Source organism: Chiloscyllium punctatum, chromosome 6 (assembly GCF_047496795.1).
Source record: "Chiloscyllium punctatum isolate Juve2018m chromosome 6, sChiPun1.3, whole genome shotgun sequence".
Lineage (NCBI taxonomy): Eukaryota > Metazoa > Chordata > Chondrichthyes > Orectolobiformes > Hemiscylliidae > Chiloscyllium > Chiloscyllium punctatum.
In genome coordinates, this window is record NC_092744.1 from 73982316 (window position 1) to 74007841 (window position 25526).

General features: G+C 41.1%; 1 protein-coding gene across 1 annotated transcript in view; it reads right to left on the reverse strand.

Moving 5' to 3' along the window:
* Nucleotides 1–22007, reverse strand: part of LOC140478434 (uncharacterized) — a 45487-nt gene extending 23480 nt beyond the window's left edge. The window contains exons 1-5 of the mRNA XM_072571699.1: nucleotides 21903–22007; nucleotides 21750–21812; nucleotides 10130–10381; nucleotides 9625–9810; nucleotides 4968–5147 (exon numbers count right to left, since the gene is read on the reverse strand). Of these exons, the coding sequence (XP_072427800.1) occupies nucleotides 4968–5147; nucleotides 9625–9810; nucleotides 10130–10381; nucleotides 21750–21812; nucleotides 21903–22007 (786 nt within the window). The remainder of the gene's footprint in view (nucleotides 1–4967; nucleotides 5148–9624; nucleotides 9811–10129; nucleotides 10382–21749; nucleotides 21813–21902) is intronic.
* Nucleotides 22008–25526: the final 3519 nt, after the last annotated feature.

Sequence of the window (25526 nt, forward strand, 5' to 3'; positions counted from 1 at the left end):
TAAACCTTTCCCTTCTCACCTTAAACCTATGCCCTCTAGTTTTGGACTCACCCACCCTGAGGAAATGACTTTGACTATTCACCCTATTCGTGCCCCTCTATAAAGTCACCCCTCAGCCTCCGATGCTCCAGGGAAAATAGCCCCAGTCTACGCAGCCTTTCTCCATAGCTCAGACCTTCCAGTATCAACTTCATCCTTGTAATTCTTTTCTGAATCGTTTAATATTTCACAACGTCTTTTGTATAGCATGTCGACCATTATTGTACGTATTATTCCAAATGTGACCTCACCAATGTCCTGTTACAGCTGCAACGTGACATCTCATCCTATGCTCAGTGCACTTACCAATCAAGGCAAGCATATCAAATGCCTTCTTCACTATTCTTCTACCTGGGACTCCAACTTCAAGGGACTATGTACCTGCAATCCAAGGTCTCTTTGTTCAGCAACACTCCCCAGGATCTTACCATCAAGTATATAGGTCCTGCCCTGTTATTAGGAGAAAGTGAGGACTGCAGATGCTAGAGATCAGAGCTGAAAATGTGTTGCTGGAAAAGCGCAGCAGGTCAGGCAGCATCCAAGGAGCAGGAGAATCGACGTTCCGGGCATGAGCCCTTCTTCACACTTTCCTCATTCCTGAAGAAGGGCTCATGCCTGAAACATCGATTCTCCTGCTCCTTGGATGCTGCCTGACCTGCTGCACTTTTCCAACACATTTTCTGCCCTGTTATTACTCTGTCAGATCCCAGCCTGCAATCTGGCTCGATAGAGAATGTTTTGTTTTGGTTTAGTTCTAACAAGGTGGTCTCTCTGGAGCACAAGCATACGCTGTTATAGATTTATTTTTAAAAAACCTGAAATTTATTAAGCAAAAAAGTGATAAATTAAGATTGACCAGTCCGTTTAGTTATAGCACAAACTGAAAGATTTTGACACACAAGGTAATTCCAGTGATCGCAAAATCTCTCCTTTACAGATCCCAAAAGCACACTGCTCACATCAGAGAAAACAATAATCTCTTTCTCTAACACCTCGATAGGTTTAATTTAACTGTGAATTTAATTTCTAAACTGGAAAATCTGATAGCCTCTTCCTGCGGCTTCCATATCCCTGAGTTTAAATATATTCTTTTTCAAATAGCCTCTTCTGTGTTTTATCCAAACAATTCTGTTCTAGGACTTTTGCTAAACCCCTTCCTCTAAAGTAATGTATTTTCTATCTTCTCTCTTTCTCAAGAGCACCGTTCTACACATCCATCAGCATTGAAGACCTCTGCAGAACCGCCCTAAACTGAAACTTTAAAAAAAAGCTTTATTTTTCAGGCTATAGGTGTTTCCTCTAAGCTTAAAAGCTGCTAGCAGAAACTCTGATGCATAACAATTTGCCTCGTTCATTTGCAATATCTCCTAATGCACAAAAAACATAATAGTCCTGAAAGCTACCTCACTATCATGTTATTGTAAAATAAATCGCTATGGCTGCATAAATATTTACATTAATCATTGAAACCTCAGAAAAACTTACGTCGCTCCAATCAAAATTTAAATACTTAAATAAATCTTACATCTTATATCACAGTAGCTTGTAATCACGAATGTCTTTGTCATTTGCAAGTGATGTGCAGGTTAGGTGAATTGGCTGTGCTAAATTGCCCATAGTCTCCAGGGATGTGCAGGTTAGGTGGACCAACTATGGGAAATGCAAGGTTACAGGGATAGGGTGGGGTGGTGACTCTGGGTGAGATGCTCTTCGAAGGGTCAGTGAGGACTTGATGGGCTAAATGGCCTGCTTCCACATTGTAGGGATACTATAATTCTATAATTTATCATCTTTGTTACCTCCAAATTCCTTTTGAGAGTGTTGTGATGCTTTGTATTACTCTTGGCAATTTTCTTAAAGTCAGATTGTTTTGGGTAAGCTCCCAACACATCCGTGTGCATGAGCCTGTGATATTCTAAATGTCCAGTTTGAAAGATCGTCTGGTCATTGGGAATATACTTTTTATCACTCCATCCTACCATGTGTGACGTGATCAATTGTACTTCAGTTCCTCATTTACATACTCCACAGGTGCCCAATGAAACATGAATGCCTTATGCCAGTTTTATACTATTTCTTGAACATGCCACACTCAGCATTAATGGTGGTATGTTCTGACTGATTTATCGTTTGCATATTCATTAAAATAAACTGATTTGGTAACTTCATTCTCTTGGCAAATTGGAGGAAACACAGACTGGAACTGCCATAGTGTTAAAGGTTTAGATGGAGAGGTATTTCTTAAGTGTGTACAAGACAATTTTCTGATTCAGTATGTGGATGTACCTACTAGAGAAGTTGCAAAACAGACCTACTCTTGGGAACTAAGGCAGGGCAGGTGACTGAGGTGTCAGTGGGGGAGCACTTTGGGGCAAGCAACCATAATTCTATTCATTTTAAAATAGTGATGGAAAAGAATAGACCAGGTCTAGCAGTTGAAGTTCTAAATTGGAGAAAGACCAATTTTGATGGTATTAGGCATTGGGCGGCACGGTGGCACAGTGGTTAGCACTGCTGCCTCACAGCACCAGAGACCCGGGTTCAATTCCCGCCTCAGGCGACTGACTGTGTGGAGTTTGCACATTCTCCCCGTGTCTGCGTGGGTTTCCTCCGGGTGCTTCGGTTTCCTCCCACAGTCCAAAGATGTGCAGGTCAGGTGAATTGGCTATCCTAAATTGCCCGTAGTGTAGGTAAGGGGTAGATGTAGAGGTATGGGTGGGTTGCGCTTCGGCGGGGCGGTGTGGACTTGTTGGGCCGAAGGGCCTGTTTCCACACTGTAAGTAATCTAATCTAAAAAAAAAACTTTCGAAAACTGATTGGAGGCAGATGTTCGCAGGTAAAGGGATGGCTGGAAAATGGGAAGCCTTCAGAAATGAGATAACAAGAATCCAGAGAAAGTATATTCCTGTCAGGGTGAAAGGGAAGGCTGGTAGGTATAGGGGATGTTGGATGACTAAAGAAATTGAGGGTTTGGAGAGTATACTTAAGAGGGAAATCAGGAGGGCAAAATGGGGACATGAGATAGCTTTGGCAAATAGAATTAAGGAGAATCCAAAGGGTTTTTTACAAATAAATTAAGGACAAAAGGGTAACTAGGGAGAGAATAGGACCTCTCAAAGATCAGCAAGGTGGCCTTTGTGTGGAGCCACATAAAATGTGGGAGATACTAAATGAATATTTTGCATCAGTATTTACTGTAGAAAAGGATATGGAAGATATAGACTGTAGGGAAATAGATGGTGACATCTTGAAAAATGTCCAGATTACAGAGGAGGAAGTGCTGGATGTCTTGAAATGGTTAAAAGTGGATAAATCCCTAGGACTTGATCAGGTGTATCTGAGAACTCTGTGGGAAGCTAGAGAAGTGATTGCAGGGCCTCTTGCTGAGATATTTGTATCATCGATAGTCACAGGTGAGGTGCCGGAAGACTGGAGGTTGGCTAATGTGGTGCCACTGTTTAAGAAGGGTGGTAAGGGCAAACTAGGGAACTATAGACTGGTGAGCCTGACCTCGGTGGTGGACATGTTGTTGGAGGGATTCCTGATGGACAGGATGTACATGTATTTGGTAAGGCAAGGACTGATTCGGGATAGTCAACATGTTTTTGTGCGTGGGATATCATGTCTCACAAGCTTGATTGAGTTTTTTTGAAGAAGTAACAAAGAAAATTGATGACGATAGAGCAGTAGATGTGATCTATATGGACTTCAGTAAGGCGTGTCGGCATGGACAGTTTGGACTGAAGGGTCTGTTTCCATGCTGTACATCTCTATGACTCTATCTATAAGTATGCACACAGCTTTCAGAGTTGTGCACTTGTTCAGAAGACTGGGTGAATAAAAATTCATGGTAAATTTCACTTGGTCTGTGGGAGGAACAGAATCTCAATCATGGGTCATCCATTTAAGAAAGAGATGGAGAGGAATTTCTTCTCAAGCATTGCAAATCTGTCAAGTTCTTTACCTCTGAAAACTGTAGATACTGGGTCATGAAGTATATTCAAGGCTGTGATCGACAGATTTTTAATTAGGAAGTGAATCAAGTGTTATGTCAACAAGAAGTAGGAAACTGTAGTTGAGGATTATCAGATCAGCCATGATCCCTTTGAATGGCAGAGCAGACTCAATGGGGTAAATGGCCTACATTTGCTCCTATATCTTATGGCTTCAGTCAAGTAATTATGGGGAGGTTAGTCAGCACTTATGTAGATAAGATAAAGCCTATCAGTTTCAGGTCAATGACCTTTCTTCAAAACTGGCAAAAGTAGAGATGTGTTTATTGAGTTTTAAGCACGGGTGCATTACCAGGAAAAGTGGGGATGTGAAGAAAGAGCAAAAAGCGATAGTGTTGAAAAGGGACGTGATTAGATAGCAAGGGGGCTAAGGCTACAAGCAAAAGGGGTTGGTAATGGGAAAAGTAAAGGAACAAATGTAGTTTGAAAGCAAATGTATATAGCTGCAGGTACATTATTCAGTCCAAAGAAAATTGGGAGCAATGGTTATAATGTGAAATTGTTGAACTTACTGTTTGATTTAGAACAGACAAAAGATTTTTCCCTGACACCATTTGTCAGCTTTTGTCATTTAAAATCACTCCTCGCTGATCTCCTCTTTCTCAATCTCCTCTCAACCTCACTTTCCCTGTATTTGTTTCAGGTCAGATGATCAGAGGGAGATCTGACCTCTAATCTCTCCGCTGAAAGATGCTGCTGAATATTTCTAGCACTTTTTATGTATATTTCAGGTTTTCAGTAATTGCTGGCTTTGCTATTGCCCAAATCATTTTGTTTCGCTTCACATTTTGATGTTTCCCCAATGAGTTAAGGCTGCTCTTGACCACTGTTGAAAGTTGCACTGGTCAAATTCAGGCTCACTCTGAGCAATTTACTTTGGTCAAAATTAGATTTGTATAGCTCACCACCACTCACTTGGTCAAGGAAACAAGAGCCAAACTCACTCAAATGTGGTTTGTTTGGCTTGTAACGCCATTCCAGTTCCTGAAGCAATTTCTTGTGCGTTTTGTAGATATCCACAATGTTGGAAAAGAGCGTTTTCAGTCGGGCGTGAGGGAACAAATCCTTTGCTTTCTGACACTGTTTATAGTAACCCTAGTGGAGAGGCAGAAACAAAAAAAATGGTAAGCAGGAATGTGAACAGGATCTGCATGTAACAGAGGGAGAGAGAAGGGCAAAGAGAGTCTTACCAACTGGCTCCACGAGGAAAAAAATAGAAGTAAAATAAATACAGTAAAACTGGGAAATGAAAGTACTGGTCATACTGGAGCTTTATTTTCAGATTTTCAGACCAGTATGTGTCAGTTCCACATTTTTACTAGGTCTATTTCATTAACCCCTTGCTCTAGATAGGGATTCAATTGTTCGCCGAGCCCCACTTCACGTTTTGCTCCACTTCCCAGAGTTCCTGATCTCCTCCCATCTACGCCTCTCATTCATGATAATCTCTCCCATCCCTGAGTTATTTGCCTTCTCCCTCTGAACGCCTGACCTGCGTGTGTATTGTTAAAATGAGCTACCAATATTTGTTGACCCAAATTGGTTGTTGTGATCACCTAACCAGTTTAAAAAAAAACCCTACGTGGAATGTTAAATTGGAATTGCACTTTAATTAAGAGCCAACAAACTTGAGACGTCAAGAAATTTGACAGTTTTCTACCATTGTTTGCAAGACAAAATATTCTTGCTATCTTATTTCTCCCACTTTTGTAATATTAATGTACTTAACTTTGTAACTAAATTTCACCTACATGTTAATTTTTCCATCTTTATTGAATTACTTGTTTTGTAAGGTAAGTGAAGCTACCTTCTTGCTGTCTTTTGGTGGTTTGGTGGTGCAGTGAAACTGTCATCCGATGAGTAACTCGGAGACCCAGACTAATACCTCAGGGCAACATGTGTTCAAATCTCATCATGGCAGCTGGTGGAATTTCAATTTAATACATAAATCTGGTATTAAATATTAGTCTCAGTAACGGTGACCATGAAACAATTGGTATTAAATCCCATTCGTTTCAATCATTCTCTCCAGGGGAGAAGATCTGTAATGCTTATCTGGTCTTTCCTACATGGCCCTCCAGATCCAGAGCACTATGTTTGATTTAGTTGGGGCTGGGTGGGTATGTCTGGTGATTGAATCATAAAAGGAGACCCAGAGGGGAGAAGTGGAGGAGCCTCAGCCTTTGGAGTTGCCTAACAGGTACAAGGCTCTTCCTGCATTTATCAATGAATGAAGATGCTGTAGAATGGCTGAACAAACTGATCATAGTACCTCAGAACTATTCAAGTGGCAAGGTTTTTTTTCAATCATGTGTTGAGGGGATTGCTGCTTAGATCAGTATTTATTGCTCATCCTTAACTGCTCTTTAAGTAATTTAAGGGTCAACCACATTGCTGTGGGTCTAGAGTCTTATGTAGGACAGACCAGGTAAGGCTGGCAGTTTCCCTAGCTAAACCAGATGTTTTTTTTTGCCCAACAATGGTCATCTGTGGATTCTTAATTCCTGATTTTTATTGGATTTAAATTCCATCAGCTGCCTTGGCAGGTCTCCAGATTAACAGTCTTGTGATAATACCACTAGGTGATGCCGTCCCCATTTGAATAAATAGGAACATAGTGGTAGTAGAAGAAAAAATAATTAGGGTGATTGCCACAGTTCTCTGAGACTGAGAGTAAGTGCTCAGGTTGCTATGTTGCCTGCAACGTACCAGAGTTCACGACAGTCTGCTTTGGGGGAGAGGGTAACTGCGGTTGGAACAGGAGGATCCACAAGGGTAGATTTGGAAAGAGGTTCTGTTGAGGGTGTTTGAGCAGTGAGGCACTAAGTTAAAATGCAGAAACCCAATGGTTATAATCTCTGAACCATGAGCAAATTGGAAGTGGGCAAATAGAGAGCAGAAAATTAAACACATGGTTCAAAGATTGTTTTGGCAGAAAAGTGTTTTGATTCATTGAATTGGCCGCAGAACTGGGTAAAGTGAGAACTGTACCATTAAGATGGTTTTCCCTGAACCTTACTGTAGCCAGTTTTCTCGTGAATCATATAACAAGGGCTGTAGAGAGAGGTTCAAACTAAACAATGGGCTAAGGGGTCAAATTTCTGAAGACATAATAAATTATGTCAAGAAAATAAGATAAGGTAGCAACAAGGGACAGGATGACCAACCATATTGTGTTAGCAAGAGATCAGGCATACCAAGCTAAGAGAGCACTAGCAGATAAAGCTGAAGATTACAACAGTAGTGAAAATGGTAGAACGAAAAGCTCTGTAGCTGAAAGCAAACTGATGAATTGACAGAACAAATAAGAAATAAAAATTAAAGATCTGATAGCATAACAGTGCTAAGAATTGAAAATGATGAAGAAAGGGAATTGAATATCTAAGGTACATAACTTTTAGGGAGGGCAGGAAACCTCAAAATGTGAGGCTGTCACTTTGTTAATTAAGAATGTGATTTATACAATAGGGAGAGATTCTTAATTCTGGAGGTAAAAATTTAGAACTACATTGAATAGAAATAAGGAAGAGTAAAGATAATAATTCATCGGCAGAAGTGGTTTATAAGTTTCCTAAGAGTAAGCACCTTTTAGCATGGGGTATACAGGAACAAATCATGAAGGCTGTGATAAACGCACGTGATTATAGTAAATGATATTAATCTATCTAGAGATAGGGAAAATAGGTAAAAGTAGCCTGAATAATAAATTTATTGTGCTTTCTGGTCAGTTTCTTAGAGAAATATGTTCTAAATCAAAGTAGACAGAACTGGATCTGATAATGTACAATGAAACAGAATAATCTTGGAGTGAAGGAACCCTGTGTCAGATTGAAATTTGCTTTCAGTTGTGGGGAGTTATGAATTGATCCAGGACTACTGGTGTGAACTTAAGCACAGACAATTTCAAGGGCATGGAAATATGGGCGGCTAAACTGACCTGGGAAATTAGATAATGGCATAAATCAGTAGAGATACAGTGGCAGACCGAGTGAATTACTTCATTATACTCAGAAAATATGCATTTCCAGTGGCCAAAAAAAGTGTCTAAGGGAAGAATCCACCACTTGTGGCTAAAGAAGACAAAAAAACACATTATTTTGTAAACATGAATTAGCATTCACAAGATTGTACAGAATATAAAGAACAGCAAATAATGACTAATAATAAGGATGGATAAATTAGAGTTTGTGAGAAAGCTAATTAGAAATATAAAAACACAGTAAGAGTTTCAACCGGAATGGAGTAAGTAAAGAGAAAGTGATCTAGAATGTCAAAATGGGGAGCTAATAGTAGAAAATAAAGGAATGGCACATTGATTGAATAGACATGTTAGATCTGACTTCATTGTGGAGGATATAAGTAGCATCACAGAAACAATTGTAAATTAGCAGTGAAAGGGAGGAAGGAACATAAAACAATGACAATTACCAGGCAAAGGGTACTGAGAAAATTATGATAACTAAAAGTTTACAAGCCCCAGGTCCTAATGGACCTTAGTTTAGGCTGCACAGATGGTAAATGGATTGATATTAATTCTCTGAAAGATCCCAAATTCTGAAAAGGGTCCATCAGATTTGAAAACAGAACATCTTTAATTATAAGAAATGAGGGAGAGACCACAAGATAGAAACTGCAGACTGGTTAACTTCACATTGGGCATTGGAAAAATGCTGGAATCTCTTAGTAAGGGAGTTATGGGAGGGTACTTAGACAATCTCAATGTATTCCGGCAGAGTCGTCATAGCTCGTGAAAGGCAAATCATGGTTTGATTCATTTATTGGAGTTCTTTGAAATATCAGACATCATGGAAAGAGGGGAACATGTGGATATGCCAGACTAAGATTTATAAAAGAGCATTTGGCAAAGTATGACATCAAAGATTGCTATACAAAATAAGAGCTCATCCTGGAGGGGGTAGACTTTAATATAGGTAGAGGAAATAACATGATTAATTGGGTCATTTTCAAGTTGGTACCATGCAATCAGATCAGCTTTGGTCTGGTGAGATAGCAGAACAGGCTCAAGAAGCCAAATGGTCAAATGCTTCTAATATATTCTAATATGTTCCTGTATATGTTTATGTTGCTCGCAAATGCACAGGCTTCTGAAACTGCTTCCCTTGCTTTCAAATTTGAAGATAGTTAGGACTGTTTATCTTGAAGAAGGGAAGACTGAGAAAAATATGATGGACTGACTAGAAGCCTTTCTGACTTGAGAAAGGATTGAAAACAAGAGGGCACTGATTTAAACTGATTGGTGAAAGAAGCAGAAGCAAGATGAGGAAAAGCTTCATCGGTCAGTCATGGCCATGGTCTGCAATACACTGCCTGAGAGTGGGGTAATGGTGGGCTCAGTCAGTGCATTCCAAAGGAATTTAGACTGTTATTTGAAAAGGAAGAATTTGCATGTTTATGGGAAGAACTGGGCAATTGGCGCTAAGTAAAATACTCATGCAGAGAGTCGGCTCAGACACAATGATGTCCTACATGAACAATTCTGTGATCTGACATTCTATACAACTGAACTGCACTGATTAGCGTTATTTCTTTTGACTTGTCATCCACAGCATACCTCATAAATATCACGTAGGTTTTTAACATAGTCCCGTTCTGAATTTAAGATCTCCTGGACGATATTGCCTCTCTTCCTCTCCTGTGCTGTGAGCCTGGCCTGTATAGGAGGTGGCGGTGGTGGTGGCGGCGCTTCTTCCGCGGTCACATCCAGGAATTCAATCATTCCCCGTTCGTTACTATCTAGCTTCAGGAACAGAAACAAAAGCTACTATAAATGCCTTGGGTAAGCACAATTCCATTATCAACAGCTCCAGCCAGCAAGAGGTGAAAGATGCAATTCCAATTGCAGTTTTCAAATTATAAAATTTCTTGCCAAAGTCAAGGAGTGGTTCCTCTAAAGCTGTCATCATTAAATATTCCATATTAGCTTTCAAGTGGTGACTGTAATGTGATCACTCTCTCATACTCTGACCAATAACTAAGCAATGCTGAGAAAATATTGTGTTCAAATTAAATGACAATGTGTGGTCATTGCTAGCTTTGAATTATCATCTGTACATTACCTCAAAGATTTCACTTAATCCGTGAATTATTTTGTTGCCGTGACGCATGGCACGGTGCTTTTTCATTACGGTGGCCTCTTTCTCTTCTAATATTGATAAGGATGCGAGCATTTCAGAGATGATTAGGTCATTGTGTGACTCGACAGGATCTCTTGATGGTTCCAGGATCAGAGTTTCAGGTTTTGATATTGATTGAGTGTTCTGGTCAATACTTTCATCCTCGGTTTCAGCTGTATCTTCCTTTTGTCCATACTGCAAGAACAGAAATAAAGGCTTCCTTAAATAAGTACATATAAGGAACCAAAGAGCACAAAGGATTGTAAGCATCTCTCTCTCTCAATGCTTAGGGATGACCACTCCATGGGTGTAGGGTAAGATGCGGAGCTGGGTGTCAAAGAACTACCAAAGGTGTTGAAACTGTGCTATTGGATTTATCTACACTACTCTCTCTACATGTTTTTTATAATTTATTCATGGGATTGGGGTATCGCTGGTGAGGCCAGCATTTATGATCAATTTCAAATAACTCATAATGCAGTTAAAAGTCAACCACTTGGCTGTGGGTCTAGAGTGACATGTAGGCTAGACCAGGTAAGGATGGCAGTTTCCTTCTCTAAAGGGCACTAGTCATAGAGTCATAGATATGTACAGCATGGAAACAGACCCTTCAGTCCAACCTGTCCATGCCACCAGTTATCCTAACCCAATCTAGTCCCACCTGCCAGCACCTGGCCCATATCCTTCCAAACCCTTCCTATTCATATACCATCCAGATGCCTTTTAAATGTTGCAATTATACTAGCCACCACCACTTCCTCTGGCAACTCATTCCATACATGTACCACCCTCTGTGTGAAAATGTTGCCTCTTAGGTCTCTTTTATATCTTTCCCCTCTCACTCTAAACCTATGCCCTCTAGGTCTGGACTCCCCAACCCCAGGGAAAAGACTTTGTCTATTTACCCTATCCATGCCCCTCATAATTTAATAAACCTCTATAAGGTCACCCCTCAGCCTCCGACTCTCCAGGGAAAACAGCCCTAGCCTAATGAACCTTTCCCTATAGCTCAAATCCTCCAACCCTGGTAACATCCTTGTAAATCTTTTCTGGACCCTTTCAAGTTTCACAACAGCTTTCCGATAGGAAGGAGACCAGAATTGCACGCAATATTCCAACAGTGGCCTAACCAATGTCCTGTACAGCTGCAACATGACCTCCCAACGCCTGTACTCAATACTCTGACCAATAAAGGAAAGCATACCAAATGCCTTCTTCACTATCCTATCTATCTGCAACTCCACTTTCAAGGAGCCTATGAACCTGCACTCCAAGGTCTCTTTGTTCAGCAACACTCCCTAGGACCTTACCATCAAGTGTATAAGACCTGCTAAGATTTGCTTTCACAAAATGCAGTACCTCGCATTTATCTGAATTAAACTCCATCTGCCACTTCTCAGCCCAGTGGCCCATCTGATCAAGATCCCATTGTAATCTAAGATGACCTTTTTCACTGTCCACGACACCTCTAATTTTGGTGCTATCTGCAAACTTACTAACTATACCTCTTATGCTCACATCCAAATCATTGATATAAATGATGAAAAGCAGTGGACCCAGCACCGATCCTTGTGGCACTCCACTGGTCATAGACCTCCAGTCTGAAAAACAACCCTCCACCATCACCTTTTAGTCTTCAACCTTTGAGCCAGTTCTGTATCCAAATGGCAAGTTCTCCCTGTATTTCATGAGATCTAACCTTGCTCACCAGTCTCCCATGGGGAACCTTGTCGAACACCTTACTGAAGTCCACATTTACCGCTCTGCCCTCATCAATCCTCTTTGTTACTTCTTCAAAAAACTCAATCAAGTTTGTAAGACATGATTTCCCACGCACAAAGCCATGTTAACTATCCCTAATCAGTCCTTGCTTTTCCAAATACATGTACACCCTGTCCCTCAGGATTCCCTCCAACAACTTGCCCACCACTGACGTCAGGCTCAATGGTCTACAGTTCTCTGGCTTGTCCTTACCGTCCTTCTTAAACAGTGGCACCACGTTAGCCACCCTCCAGTCTTCCGGCACCTCACCTGTGACTATCGATGATACAAATATTTCAGTTAGAGGCCCAGCAATCACTTCTCTAGCTTCCCACAGAGTTGTAATTAGATTACATTACATTACATTACATTACAGTGTGGAAACAGGCCCTTCGGCCCAACAAGTCCACACCGACCCACCGAAGCGCAACCCACCCATACCCCTACATTTACCCCTTACCTAATACTATAGGCAATTTAGCATGGCCAATTCACCTAACCTGCACATCTTTGGACTGTGGGAGGAAACTGGAGCACCCGGAGGAAACCCACGCAGACACGGGGAGAATGTGCAAACTCCACACAGTCAGTCACCTGAGGCAGGAATTGAACCTGGGTCTCTAGCGCTGTGAGGCAGCAGTGCTAACCACTGTGCCACTGTGCCGCCCACCGTGCAGTCTCAGTTCTCGGGTACACCTGATCAGGTCCTGGGAATTTATCCACTTTTATGCATTTCAAGACATCCAGCACTTCCTCCTCTGTAATATGGACATATTTCAAGATGGCACCATCTATTTCCCTACATTCTATATCTTCCATGTCCCTTTCCACAGTAAATATTGATGCAAAATACTCGTTTAGTATCTGCCCCATCTCCTGCGGCTCCACACAAAGGCTGCCTGCCCTTACTGTTTGACTCGCCTTTGTTTTCTCCCTAGTTACCCTTTTGTCAATGTATTTGTAAAATCCCTTTGGATGCTCCTTAACTCTATTTGCCTAAGCTATCTCATGACCCCTTCTTGCCCTCCTGATTTCTCTCTTAAGTATACTCCTACTGTCTTTATACTCTTCTAAGCATTCACTCGATCTATCCTGTCTGTACCTGACATATGCTTCCTTCTTTTTCTTAACCCTCAATTTCTTTAGTCATCCAGCATTCCCTATACCTAGCAGCCTTTCCCTTCATCCTAACAGGAATATACTTTCTCTGGATTCTTGTTATCTCATTTCTGAAGGCTTCCCATTTTCCAGCCATCCCTTTACCTGCAAACATCTGCGTCCAATCAGCTTTCAAAAGTTCTTGCCTAATACCGTCAAAATTGGCCTTTCTCCAATTTAGAACTTCAACCCTTTCATCTGGTCTGTCCTTTTCTATCACTATTTTAAAACTAACAGAATTATGGTCACTGGCCCCAAGGTACTCCCCCACTGACACCTCAGTCATCTGTTCTGCCTTTTTTCCCAAGAGTAGGTCAAGTTTTGCATCTTCTCTAGCAGGTACATCCACATACTGAATCAGAAAATTTTCTTGAATACACATAACAATTTCCTCTCCATCTAAACCCTTAACACCATGACAGTCCCAGTCTATGTTTGGAAAGTTAAAATTCCCTACCATAATCACCCTATTATTCTTACAGATAACTGAGATCTCCTTACAAACTTGTTTCTCAATTTCCCTCTGACTATTAGGGGGTCTATAATACAATCCCAATCAGGTAATCATACCTTTCTTATTTCTCAGTGTCATCCAAATAACTTCCCTAGGTGTATTTCTGGGAATAATCCTCCCTCAGCACAGCTGTAATGTTATCCCTTATCAAAAACTCCACTCCCCCCCGCCCTCCCTTTCTATCCTTCCTGTAGCATTTGTATCCTGGAACATTAAGCTGCTAGTCCTGTCCATCCCTGAGCCATGTTTCTGTAATTGCAATGATATCCCAGTCCCATGTTGCTAACCATGCCCTGAGTTCATCTGCCTTCCCTGTTAGGCCTCTTGAAGTGAACTAAATGCACTTTAATTTATCAGTCCAACCTCGTTCTTTGCTTTGTCCCTGCCTGCCCTTACTGTTTGACTCGCCTTTGTTCTCAACTGTACTAGTCTCAGATTGAAATCTTTCCTCACTATCGCCCTGGGTCCCACCCCCCACCTTACTAGTTTAAATCCTCCCAAGCAGCTCTCGCAAATTTCCCTGCCAGTATATTAGTCTCCTAATTTAGGTGCAGTTTGTCCTTCTTGTACAGGTCACTTCTAACCCATAACAGCCTCCAATGATCCAAAAATGTGAATCCCTTTCCCGTACACCAGCTCCTCAGCCATGCTCTATCCTCCTATTCCTGCTCTCAGTAGCTCGTAGCACTGGGGATAATCCAGATATTACGACTCTCGAGGAACCTCCTTTTTAAATTCCTGCCTAACTCTCTGTAATGTCCCTTCAGAATTTCAACCTTTTCCCTTCCTATATCAATGGTTCCAATGTGGACAATGACCTCTTGCTTTCCCCTCTCTCCCTTGAGAATATTTTGCATCCTCTCTGAGACATCCTTGATCGTGGCAAATGGGATGCAACACACTATTCTGATTTTTCGCTGATGGCCACAGAAACATCTGACTGTACCTCGGCCTAGAGAGTTCCCTAACATAATCGATTGCGTGGAACCCGACGTACCTCTCATTACATTAGAGCTAGTCTCAATACCAGAAACTTGGCTGTTTATGCTATGAACCCTTGAGTGTCCATCACCCCCTATAATTTTCCAAAACAGCATATTTGTTTGAAATGTGGATAGCCACAGAAGACACCTGCACTACCTGCCTATCTCGCTTATGTTTCCTGTAGTTAACCCATCTATGTGACTGTACCTGAGACTTTCCCCCTTCCTATAACTGCCATCCATCACATCCCCTTGCTCTTGTTAATTCCTCATTGCCTCTAATTGCCTCTCCAACCGATCCATTCGAGCTGATAGGATTCACAACCAATGGCATTTATTGCAGATATAATCCTCAGTAACCCGTAAACTCTCCCTAAACTCCCACATCCGACAAGAAGAGCATATCACTCTACTAAAGGCCATTTTTGTTTCTTTCAATCTACAGACCCAGAAAATAGCACTGTATTATTCCTCTACAAAACACTGGTCCAGGTTAAATTAATACTTATGGATTATATTTTAAATTTAATCAAGAGACATAAATCAATAAAACATATAATCAAGAAAGAACCCACTCTACTCGCTATTGCAGACTTATCTTAAGACCATGTTTAAAATCCACTTCTCTGCTTCTGTGCTGTGACCTTTCCCAAACAGGTCCCTCCAAGATTAGTTGTGAATTTCACTTTTTTAATTTTCCCTGATGCACTCTGATGTCCAGCAATACATGAATTCAAACAGTAAAGGCAGTAACTGGACAGGTTCACTGTGGTGTCAGTTTCTTTCTTTCTCTCTCTCTCTCCTGCACTGACCTCACTTTGTGCTTCCTTTGTCTGTTCCTCTCCCTTTTAAAAGTGCTGTTGTTTTGACTTTTTTTTCTCCAAATTCCAAAACAATGCAACAGCATATGAATTGCTGCTCCTGGAATTTGAGAAAATCACCTCCATAAAGGAGCAGCTGTTACAACCAGAAATCTTTCCCATCCTCGATCTTGGATTACCCAGAATCCTTCTAGTGAACCAGATGTGCTTTTCCGACAATGATTTCATGCTTATTATTAAATTCTTTAGTTCCAGATTTGATATTGAATTCAAATTCCACCATTTGCTATGGCTGGATTTGAACCTGTGTCCCAGAAAAAGACCTGGATCTCCAGATTAATAGTCTATTGGTAGTAGCACCACAAGGCCATCCCTAGCCACAGGAACAGCGTGGCAGCTTGTTGATGCATTTGTGGGATTTCTGAGGAGCTTGCCTGTGGGGTTAGAGTTATTCCCATTTGCATGGGAGCATTCCAATCTCTGATTCCTGACAGGTCAAATATGGAGGAGTGAGATAATTAGTGAGGTCCGATACAAGCTGAAAAGAAAGTTCATTTGGCTAGAAGGGGTGGCGTGGTGGCTCAGTGGTTAACACTGCAGCCTGTCAGCACCAGGGACCTGGGTTCGATTCCACCCTCAGGCAACTGTCTGTGTGAAGTTTGCATGTTCTCACTGTGTGTGCATGTGGTTCCAGGTGCTCCAGTTCCTCCCAAGATGTGCAGATTAGGTGGATTGTCCATGCTAAATTGCTGATATGGTTTAGGGCTGTCCAGGTTAGGTGCATTGGCCATGGGAAATGCAGGGTTACAGGGATAGTGTAGGGAGAAGGGACTGGGTCGGTGTGCACCTGTTGGGCCAAATGGCTTGTTCCGGAAGTGTAGGAATCTTCAGGAAGGAGGCGCTATTCCATGTTCAAAAATAGTGCTATAAAGGTGTTAACCTTTCTTCTAAAGCAGTCATTGTGTCTATTCAGCTTTCTAGTTTTCTCGAAGCTTAGGAAACACAGCCATCAAGGTTTAAACGTGGAACAAGGGTGAAATATGAGGGTCAGAGCTTGATTTTAATATTTAAATGGCCTATTTTCTTCCTGGGAGTGAGTTGATCAATCACCCCAACCTCCTCTATTTAACTGAAATGCATGGGAGGGACGGGTCTGAGATTGTAAGCATTTTAATAGTCCACCTGATCAAGTTGTTAAAATGACAAAACCTCTTACACCAGGTCAACTCTTCTTTATTTCTTCTTTAATTATGCACAGTTCCTCACATTTTCCTCAAATATCTATTACAAGTGTAGTCAGGGACCAGGACAGGGTCAAAACTGAGCCCAACATCTGGGGCTCAGGTTTCAGGTTCAATCTTTTAATTAAATAAAGGCAATTACAATGAAATGAAGATAGAGTTGGCTGAAATGAACTGGCTGGAAAATTGAGCAGGAGTGGCAGTAAGCAAACAGTGGCAGATATTTCAGGAGATAATCATTACTGCCAGCTCAAATACATCTCAGTCATGAGGAAAGATTATGAGAGGGATAAACCTAGCATGGCCAACTAAGGAAGTTAAACAGAATGTTAAATTGAAACGTATAGCATATAAAGAGGCCAAAGTCAGTGGTAGCCCTGAAAACTGGGATCAATTCAGAATTCAATAATCAAGGACTAAAAAAGAGGAAGAGGAGAAACCAGCAATAAATGTGAAAACAAACAATAAGAGCTTATTTAAACAATTATAAAAATGAAGACTGAGGTCAAAGTAAACATTGGGCCTTTACAAAATGAATCTGAGGATAAAGTTATGGGGCACAAGGAAATGGCAGAGGAGTTAAACAGATATTTTTCTTCAGTCTTTATGATGGAAGAAACTTTGAATGTCCCATTAATACTGAAGAATCCAGCAAGGAATTAAGTGTCATCATCATCACGAGAGAAGAGGTATGAGTCAAACTAATGGGGGCTAAAGGCAAGTAAATCCCCTGTCCCTGATGGCTTGCAGCTTAAAAATGTGTTGCTGGAAAAGCGCAGCAGGTCAGGCAGAATCAAAGGAGCAGGAGAATCAACATTTCGGGCATAAGCCCTTCTTCAGGAATTCCTGAAGAAGGGCTTATGCCCGAAACATTGATTCTCCTGCTCCTTTGATACAGCCTGACCTGCTGCGCTTTTCCAGCAACACATTTTTAAGCTCTGATCTCCAGCATCTGCAGTCCTCACTTTCTCCTGATGGCTTGCATCCTAGAATCCTGAAAGAGTAGCTACAGGGATAGTGTATGCATTATCATAATTTTCCAAAAATCCTTGATTCTGGAGATGAACCAGAGGTTTGGAAAACCACTCATGTGACACCTCTATTTCAGACAGGCATAGTGGCTAGAAGTGGGTAACTATAGGATGATTAGCCTAACATCTATTGATGGAAAAAAATTGGAATCAATTATGGGAAAGTAATTGCAGAACATTTGAAAAATTATAATCTAATCAAGCAGAGACAACATGACTTCATGAAAGGAACATCATGTCTGATTTATTAGAGGTTTTCAGGAAATCTGAACCAGAGTGGATAGAGGAGAGCCATGAAAGGTGAAGTCAATAAGAACTCATGGTGTTGGAGGCAGGATGTTGGCTTACATAGAGAATTGGCTCATGGGCAGGAAGCAGCAAGGGTGTAGGGGTGAGGGTTTTTATCAGGTGGGGATCCACAGGGTTTATTGCTGGGACCACAACTGTTTCCAAGATATATAAAAGACTCTGATGAAAGAAATGAATGCACTGAAGCTATATTTGCAGCTGGCACCAAAATAAGTGGAAAGGTAGGTGGCAAGAGGGATACAAACTCTTTACAGAGAGATATTGATAGGATGAGTCAGTGAGTATAATGTTGGCAGATGAATTATAATGTGGGAAAATTTGAAGTTTTTATTAGTTTTAACTGAACAACAGAACATTATCTCAATGGGGATAAACTTCAGAAAGCTGCAATACAGTGGGACTTGGAGATACTTGTACATGGAACACAGAAATCTAACACACAAATACAGCAAGTAATCAGGAAAGCTGATTAGCACTGCTGCCTCACAGCGCCTGAGACCCGGGTTCAATTCCCGCCTCAGGCGACTGACTGTGTGGAGTTTGCACATTCTCCCCGTGTCTGCGTGGGTTTCCTCCGGGTGCTCCGGTTTCCTCCCACAGTCCAAAGATGTGCAGGCCAGGTGAATTGGCCATGCTAAATTGCCCATAGTGTTAGGTAAGGGGTAAATGTAGATGTAGGGGTATGGGTGGGGTACGCTTCGGCGGGGCGGTGTGGACTTGTTGGGCCGAAGGGCCTGTTTCCACACTGTAAGTAATCTAATCTAAGTAATCTAATCTAATCTAATGTTGGCCCTTATTTCAAAGGGATTGGAATATAAGCATATGGTAATCTTACTACAACAGTGCAAGGCCCTAGTGAGACCATACCTGTTTTTGTCCCCTTATTGAGGAAAGATATCATTTCATTGCAGGCAGTTCAGAGGGGATTTACTAGAATTATCCCTGGTATATAGGGATTATGTTATGATTGAAGGCTAAACAAGTCGGGACTCTACTCAGTGGAGTTTAGAAAAATGAGAGATGTGATCTCAATGAAATATATAAAATTCCTAAGGGACTTGACAGGGTAAATGCTGAGAGGATGTTTCCCCTCATTGCAAGACTCTCAGACCAGAGGGCATACTCTCAGAATATAGAGGTGGCAATTTAAGACTGAGATCAGGAAGGATTTCTTTTCTAAGGGTTGAGTCTTTGGGACTCTGCCAAAGTGAGATGAGGAGGTAGAGTTATTATGTATACTTAAGGCCGAGATAGATTCTTGATCTGTAGGGGAAATCAAGAGTCACAGAGAAACACAGAAAAGTGGATGTGAGGAATGTCAGATCAGCCATGATCCTATTGAAAGGTAGAACAGTCTTGAGGGGCCATATCTGCTCCTGTTTCTGTTTCGTATGGTCTTATAACAAATCAACTATATCAGAAAGAATTTATCATTAGCTGAGGCAGAAGATAGTTTTAAAAATTGAAAATATTATATCAGGATTAATTTAGTAAATTTAAAAAATTGAGCCATTAGAAACCTCAAAAGTTCGATGCAACATGAGATGAAATGAATGTCCTTGAATGAGAGCAATGAATGCAATGGAAGCACAGTGGCTTTGTGAGATCTCAGTCTTGAACATGGTTTCATTTGTTCCAATACTTACAGACATTGGAAAACAAGCCCATCATTTCTACTGCCCTTTGTTTCTTTATTCCCTCATAGGTTGAGGGTATTATTGGCAAATCAGTAATTGCTGTTCATTGCTAACTGCCCCTTGAACTGAGTGACTTTCTTCAGAGGGCAGCTTAAATTAATGCCATTGCTGTGGGTCTGGAGTCACAAGGAGGCTTCACCAGGTAAAGGTGGTAGAAATCTTTCCCTGAGGATATTAGTGAACCAGATGAGTTCATCCAATAATTGATGATAGTTGCATAGTTAACATTACTTAGACTAGCTTTTCTATTCCAGACTTACTAATTGAATTTTAATTCCACACAGGATTTGAACACCACCCTCCAGACCACTAGCCTGGGCCTTTGAATTATTACAATTATCCTTTGTGCAGGAGCAGCACTTCTTGGATTTGCTTCTGAATGTCCCGGTTCTAACTTGAGGATTGTGTCTTCTTGAGCTAAACTCTCCCCGTTAGACCAAATAATTTCTCTGAAGCTATTCAAATATATCTTATAATTTTAATTTCATAATTTGATTACTTCTGACCTTCTAAACTGAAGGGTATACATTTTGATATTTTTTTCTGATTAAACTACATTTTGCAATGTTTTTAAAGCAAATGTTGATGTCAATCAGGGGATATATTTAAATATAATGGGTGAAAACCTTTGAGACCAAATCCACTTGCTGGTTCCATATCTCTACGTTCCAAAGATAAACATGCAGAAAATGTATCTTTGTAACACTTGTTCTTTCTGCTTTATTGCTGGTAGGAAGGATGTTCCTAATGATTAGGGAGTCCAGGATGAGTCTAAGAATATGGAAAAGGCCATTTAGGACTGAAAGTAGTAAGTCTGCAGAATTCTCTGCTGCAGAAAGCAGTCAAGGTGAAGAATTTGAATTTCAAGGAGTTAGATATAGTTCCTGGGGCTAAAGGGATCAAAAGGTAGGGGGAGAAAGTGGGAACTTTGTACTGAGTCAAACAGCCATGATCATTATTGAATGGTGCAGCAGACAAAAGGGGCCAAATGGCTGACCCTTCTTCCTATTTTCTATGTTTATGTGTTCTGCTCTGCTCTGCTGCTGTGCTATGAGAAGCAACAGTTTGGGTAGATTAGATTACTTACAGTGAGGAAACAGGCCCTTCGGCCCAACAAGTCCACACCGCCCCGCCGAAGCGTAACCCACCCATACCTCTACATCTACATTTACCCCTTACCTAACACAATGGGCAATTTAGCATGGCCAATTCACCTGGCCTGCACATCTTTGGACTGTGGGAGGAAACCGGAGCACCCGGAGGAAACCCACGCAGACACAGGGAGAACGTGCAAACTCCGCACAGTCAGTCGCCTGAGGCGGGAATTGAACCCGGGTCTCAGACGCTGTGAGGCAGCAGTGCTAACCACTGTGCCACCGTGCCGCCCACAAATTTAATTATTATTAAAGGGTAGTTCCTTTAATAATAATTAGTAACTTGAATTGTCTGAATTTTTTATGTATACGTTTCCATGGTTACCATTTTCAGCAGAGAGCAATTCCATGGGTAATTACAATTAAAGCAATATTATCTATCATACATGGTTGAGGGAGTCTGCTCACAAAAGTATCCCCAACATCCTCCCCTCCCAAAATTTTGTTCTATTGATAACAGATCAAAATGAATATTTTCCAAATGAAGGTAGAGATTTACCCATTAACAACACTTACCCATGCATTTATTATCAACCTGACACAGTTAAAAATGCTGCTCATTCTCTGTCGTAGTCCGAATGGATGTTATTTTCCATATTAGACTCCCAACTGTACATTTAGATGGCCAAATTGTTGGGATTAGGAAATCAGACTTAGTCAACATTGATATAAAACAGACCTGAACGGTCATTAGGGCTACATCAGTCAACAGTTAACTTGGGTTACAGATGTGCAAAAGATGTCATAATGCATCACACAGACATTGATGTAGCAGTCACTTCTGTAATTTGCAGTACAATGGTCTATCAATTGCAAACAAACAACATCAGTTATAGTTATTTTCCTTCTCAATTGGACTGTGTTGTTTTTAAAACTATTATTATGTTTACTTACCTTGAGGCTGTCATTTTCTGGATTCCTTACTTCAGAGGGAATTGCCTGCTGCTCCTCTGCCTGCTTGGAAACAGAGAAAAACATTTTCAAACATTAAAGCATACTTTAATCTGTCTTCATGTTTCGTCACAAATTGTATGAAATATCAAATACTGGACTGGTAAGAGTGGAACACCAGAGCTCAGTGTCATATGGTGAGGTTCCAATGATGTCACAAACCCTGAGAGTGGTGTTTGCTAATTTTCCGGAGTTCTTCATATTTGAAGCATTGTTAAAATTTACTTGAATCTGTAAGGTGCAATTTTAACCAAAACAAAGAAATGGGAAACCTTTAGTTTAAGTGAAATGCAAACCTTCTCACTTAATATTATTTGCTGACTCCATAAAGAGTAAATTTGGATGAGGTATCAAAACAACATTGCATCCAATCCCATCAGGTTTTTGACTGGTAGGATATATTACTCTGTCTAAAGGAATAATTTTAAATTGGTATACTGTACATGGGGAATTCAATCTAACCCTGTAGACCTCCCAAGGCTGACATTAAGATACTTTCATGCCCCACCTTGCTTCTCTAATATTGTTTCTTTGTTATTAACACATTTTGGGGAAGATAATTCTAAATTGGTAACATAAATAACTAAGGGTTTCAGATGACTGAATGATGATTGTAAACCACATGGTGTCTTAGAGAATGTTGCACTTTGTTTTCTGACTTCACAAAAATTTCAATTTACAGAAAACAGCACACAGATTTAACATAATACACGTTGGCTTGGCTTTAACATTACTGCCATCTCTCATGAAACGTTGCTCCATCTGATTTTCCAGCAGTGCCTCATTGCTTTTCCCTTTTCTATTTTTAATCAGTTTAAGTATCAATAAAACAGCAATAAAAATATTAACATTAAACTAACTTTATGTATTATGCTTCCATATTCACTTCTATTAGCAGTGAAAGGAGGCTGCCAGACAAGCCAAACTCAACTCTATTCCCATCTCTAAGCTGTGTGAAGTACCAGTGGCTGTGCTGTTGGCTGTATGAGTCAGATCAATCTGTTAAACCTCTTGATAAATGTTATGCAGATGTTCTCTCTCCTCCTTCGGCAGTTGTTGTTGCTCAGGAGGTAGTTCCTGAGTATCTGAAATCAGGAACTCAGAAGAGAAAGGTCAGAGTAAAGGAATGGATGGAAATGTGAGCTAGTGGGCCGTGGTGACACCATCAGCTACTTGTTCATCACACTTAACAGCTGGATGTGAAGAGTGGGATGGTGGGGTGGCACAGTGGCACAGTGGTTAGCACTACTACTTCACAGCGCCAGAAGACCTGGGTTCAATTCCTGCCTCAGGCGACTGGCTGTGTGGAGTTTGCACATTCTCCCTGTGTCTGCAGGGGTTTGCTCCGGTTTCCTCCCACAGTCCAAAAAATGTGCAGGTTAGGTGAATTGGCCATGCTAAATTGCCCACAGTGTTACATATAGGGGAATGGGTCTGGGTGGGTTGTGCTTCAGCGGGTCAGTGTGGACTTGTTGGGCCGAAGGGCCTGTTTCCACACTGTAAGTAATCTAATCAAAAAGCAAGAACATTATGTAATATACTTCTTGTTAATTTTTTTCTCTAAACCAAGTATTACTGCTGAGTAATGCCATCAGTTTTCTGGCCATGTATTATTAAATGCTAATCTGTTCAGGATGCACTGAACAGCCTTTCCCTTCGGCCTTGTTGTTGTAATTAAATGATTCACTAGGAATAAGATTTCAAAGTTTACTCTGAATGAGATAGAATTGTGATGATGGTGATGGAGAGAGATGAGAATTAGTAAAGAAGGAATAGGTGCTGCGTGACAGCACTGTTGATGACACCTTCCAACAGTTTACTGATGATTGAGAGTACATTGATGGGCCAGTAATCAACCGGGTTGGTTCTGTCCTGCTTTTTATGTACAGGACATCTCTGGGCAATTTTCCACATTGTCGGATAGATGCCAGTGTTGTAATAGTATTGGAACAACTTGGCTAGGGTAGGGGCAAGTTCTGAAACATTAGTCTTCAGTACTATTGCTGGAATGTTGACAGGGCCCATAGCCTTTGCAATATCCTGTGTCTCCAACCCTATCTTGATGTCATATAGAGTGAATCAAATTGGCTGAGGTCTGGTATCTCTGCTGGGAGAGAGTGAATACTGCAGACGTTGGAGATCAATGTCAAAAAGTGTGGCACTGGAAAAGCACAGCATCTCTGATGCTGATGACCACTGGTGGAGGCTAAGCTGGATCATCCACTCGGCAATTCTGGCTGAAGATTGTTCTGAAAGCTTTAACCTTATATTTTGCAATAAACATTGGGTTCTTCCATCATTGTGTATGGGGATATTTATTGAGAGTCCCCCTCCAGTGAGTTGTTTAATTGTCCATCCCCATACACAACTGTATGGCAGGACTTCAGAGCTTAGATTTCATCTGTTTATTGTGGGATCGTTGAGGTCTGACTATCATTTGCTGCTAATGCTGTTTGGCATGCAAATAGGCCTGTTTGGTAGATTCACCAGGAGACACGTCATTTATAGCTATGCCTGGCATGCCATTCTGCACACTCCATTAAGCCAGTGTTGATTCCCTGGCTTGACAGATATGGTTACGTGGGGGATATGCCAGGCCATGAGATTGCGATTTGTGTTGGAGTACAATTCAGCTGTTGTTGACAGCCCACAGTCTAGTGTTCTGCATGATATATATTGCTAACCTGGACTGGATGTGGACAGCAACATTTCAAAATTTGCAGATGACATTAAACTTGGAAGCATTGTGAATCATGAAGAGGATAGTCATGGACCTGAGCAAGACATAGCCAAGATGGTTGAATAGAGGAAGTGGCAGATGCATAATATAGGAAAGCCTGAAATGATACATCCAAAAGTAGGAATGAGGAAAAGCAACATAAAGCAAAGAATGCAATCTTAAAGTGTGTGTAGAAGCTGAGGGATCTGGAGATGTGTGTACAATATTCCAAGTGTGGTCTCACCAGGGTCTTGTAGAGCTGCAGCAAAACCTCCCGGTTCTTAAACTTGATCCCCCTGTTAATGAAAGCCAAAACACCTTATGCTTTCTTAATAATCCTATCCACTTGGGTGGCAACTTTGAGGGATCTGTGCACTTGAACACCAAGATCCCTCTATTCCTCCACACTGCCAAGAATCCTGTCTTTAATCCTATATTCAGCATTCAAGTTCAACCTTCCAAAATTCATCACTTTGCATTTATCGAGTTTGAACTCTATCTGCCATTTCTCAGGCCAGCTCTGCAACCTGTCTATGTCATGCTGCAGTCTGCAATAGACCCCAATACTATCAACAGCATCTCCAACCTTTGTGTCGTCGGCAAATTTACTAACCCACCCCTCAATTTCCTCATCCAAGTCATTTATAAGAACTGCAAAAAGCAGATGCCCAAGAACAGAACCCTGCAGAACACCACTCACCACTGACCTCCAGGCAGGATACTTTCCATCTACAAACACTCTCTGCCTCTGTAAGCCAGCCTATTCTGAATCCAGATAACCAAATCTCCCTGTATCCTATACCTTCTGACTTTATGAATAAGCCTACCATGGGGAACCTTATCAAATGCCTTACTGAAGCCCATATACACCACATCCACTACTTGACCTTCGTCACCTCCTCAAAGAACTCAATAAGATTTGTGAGGTTTAACTTGCCCCTCACAAACCCACGCTGACTACTTTTAATCATGCTATGCTTTTCCAAATAGTCATAAATCCT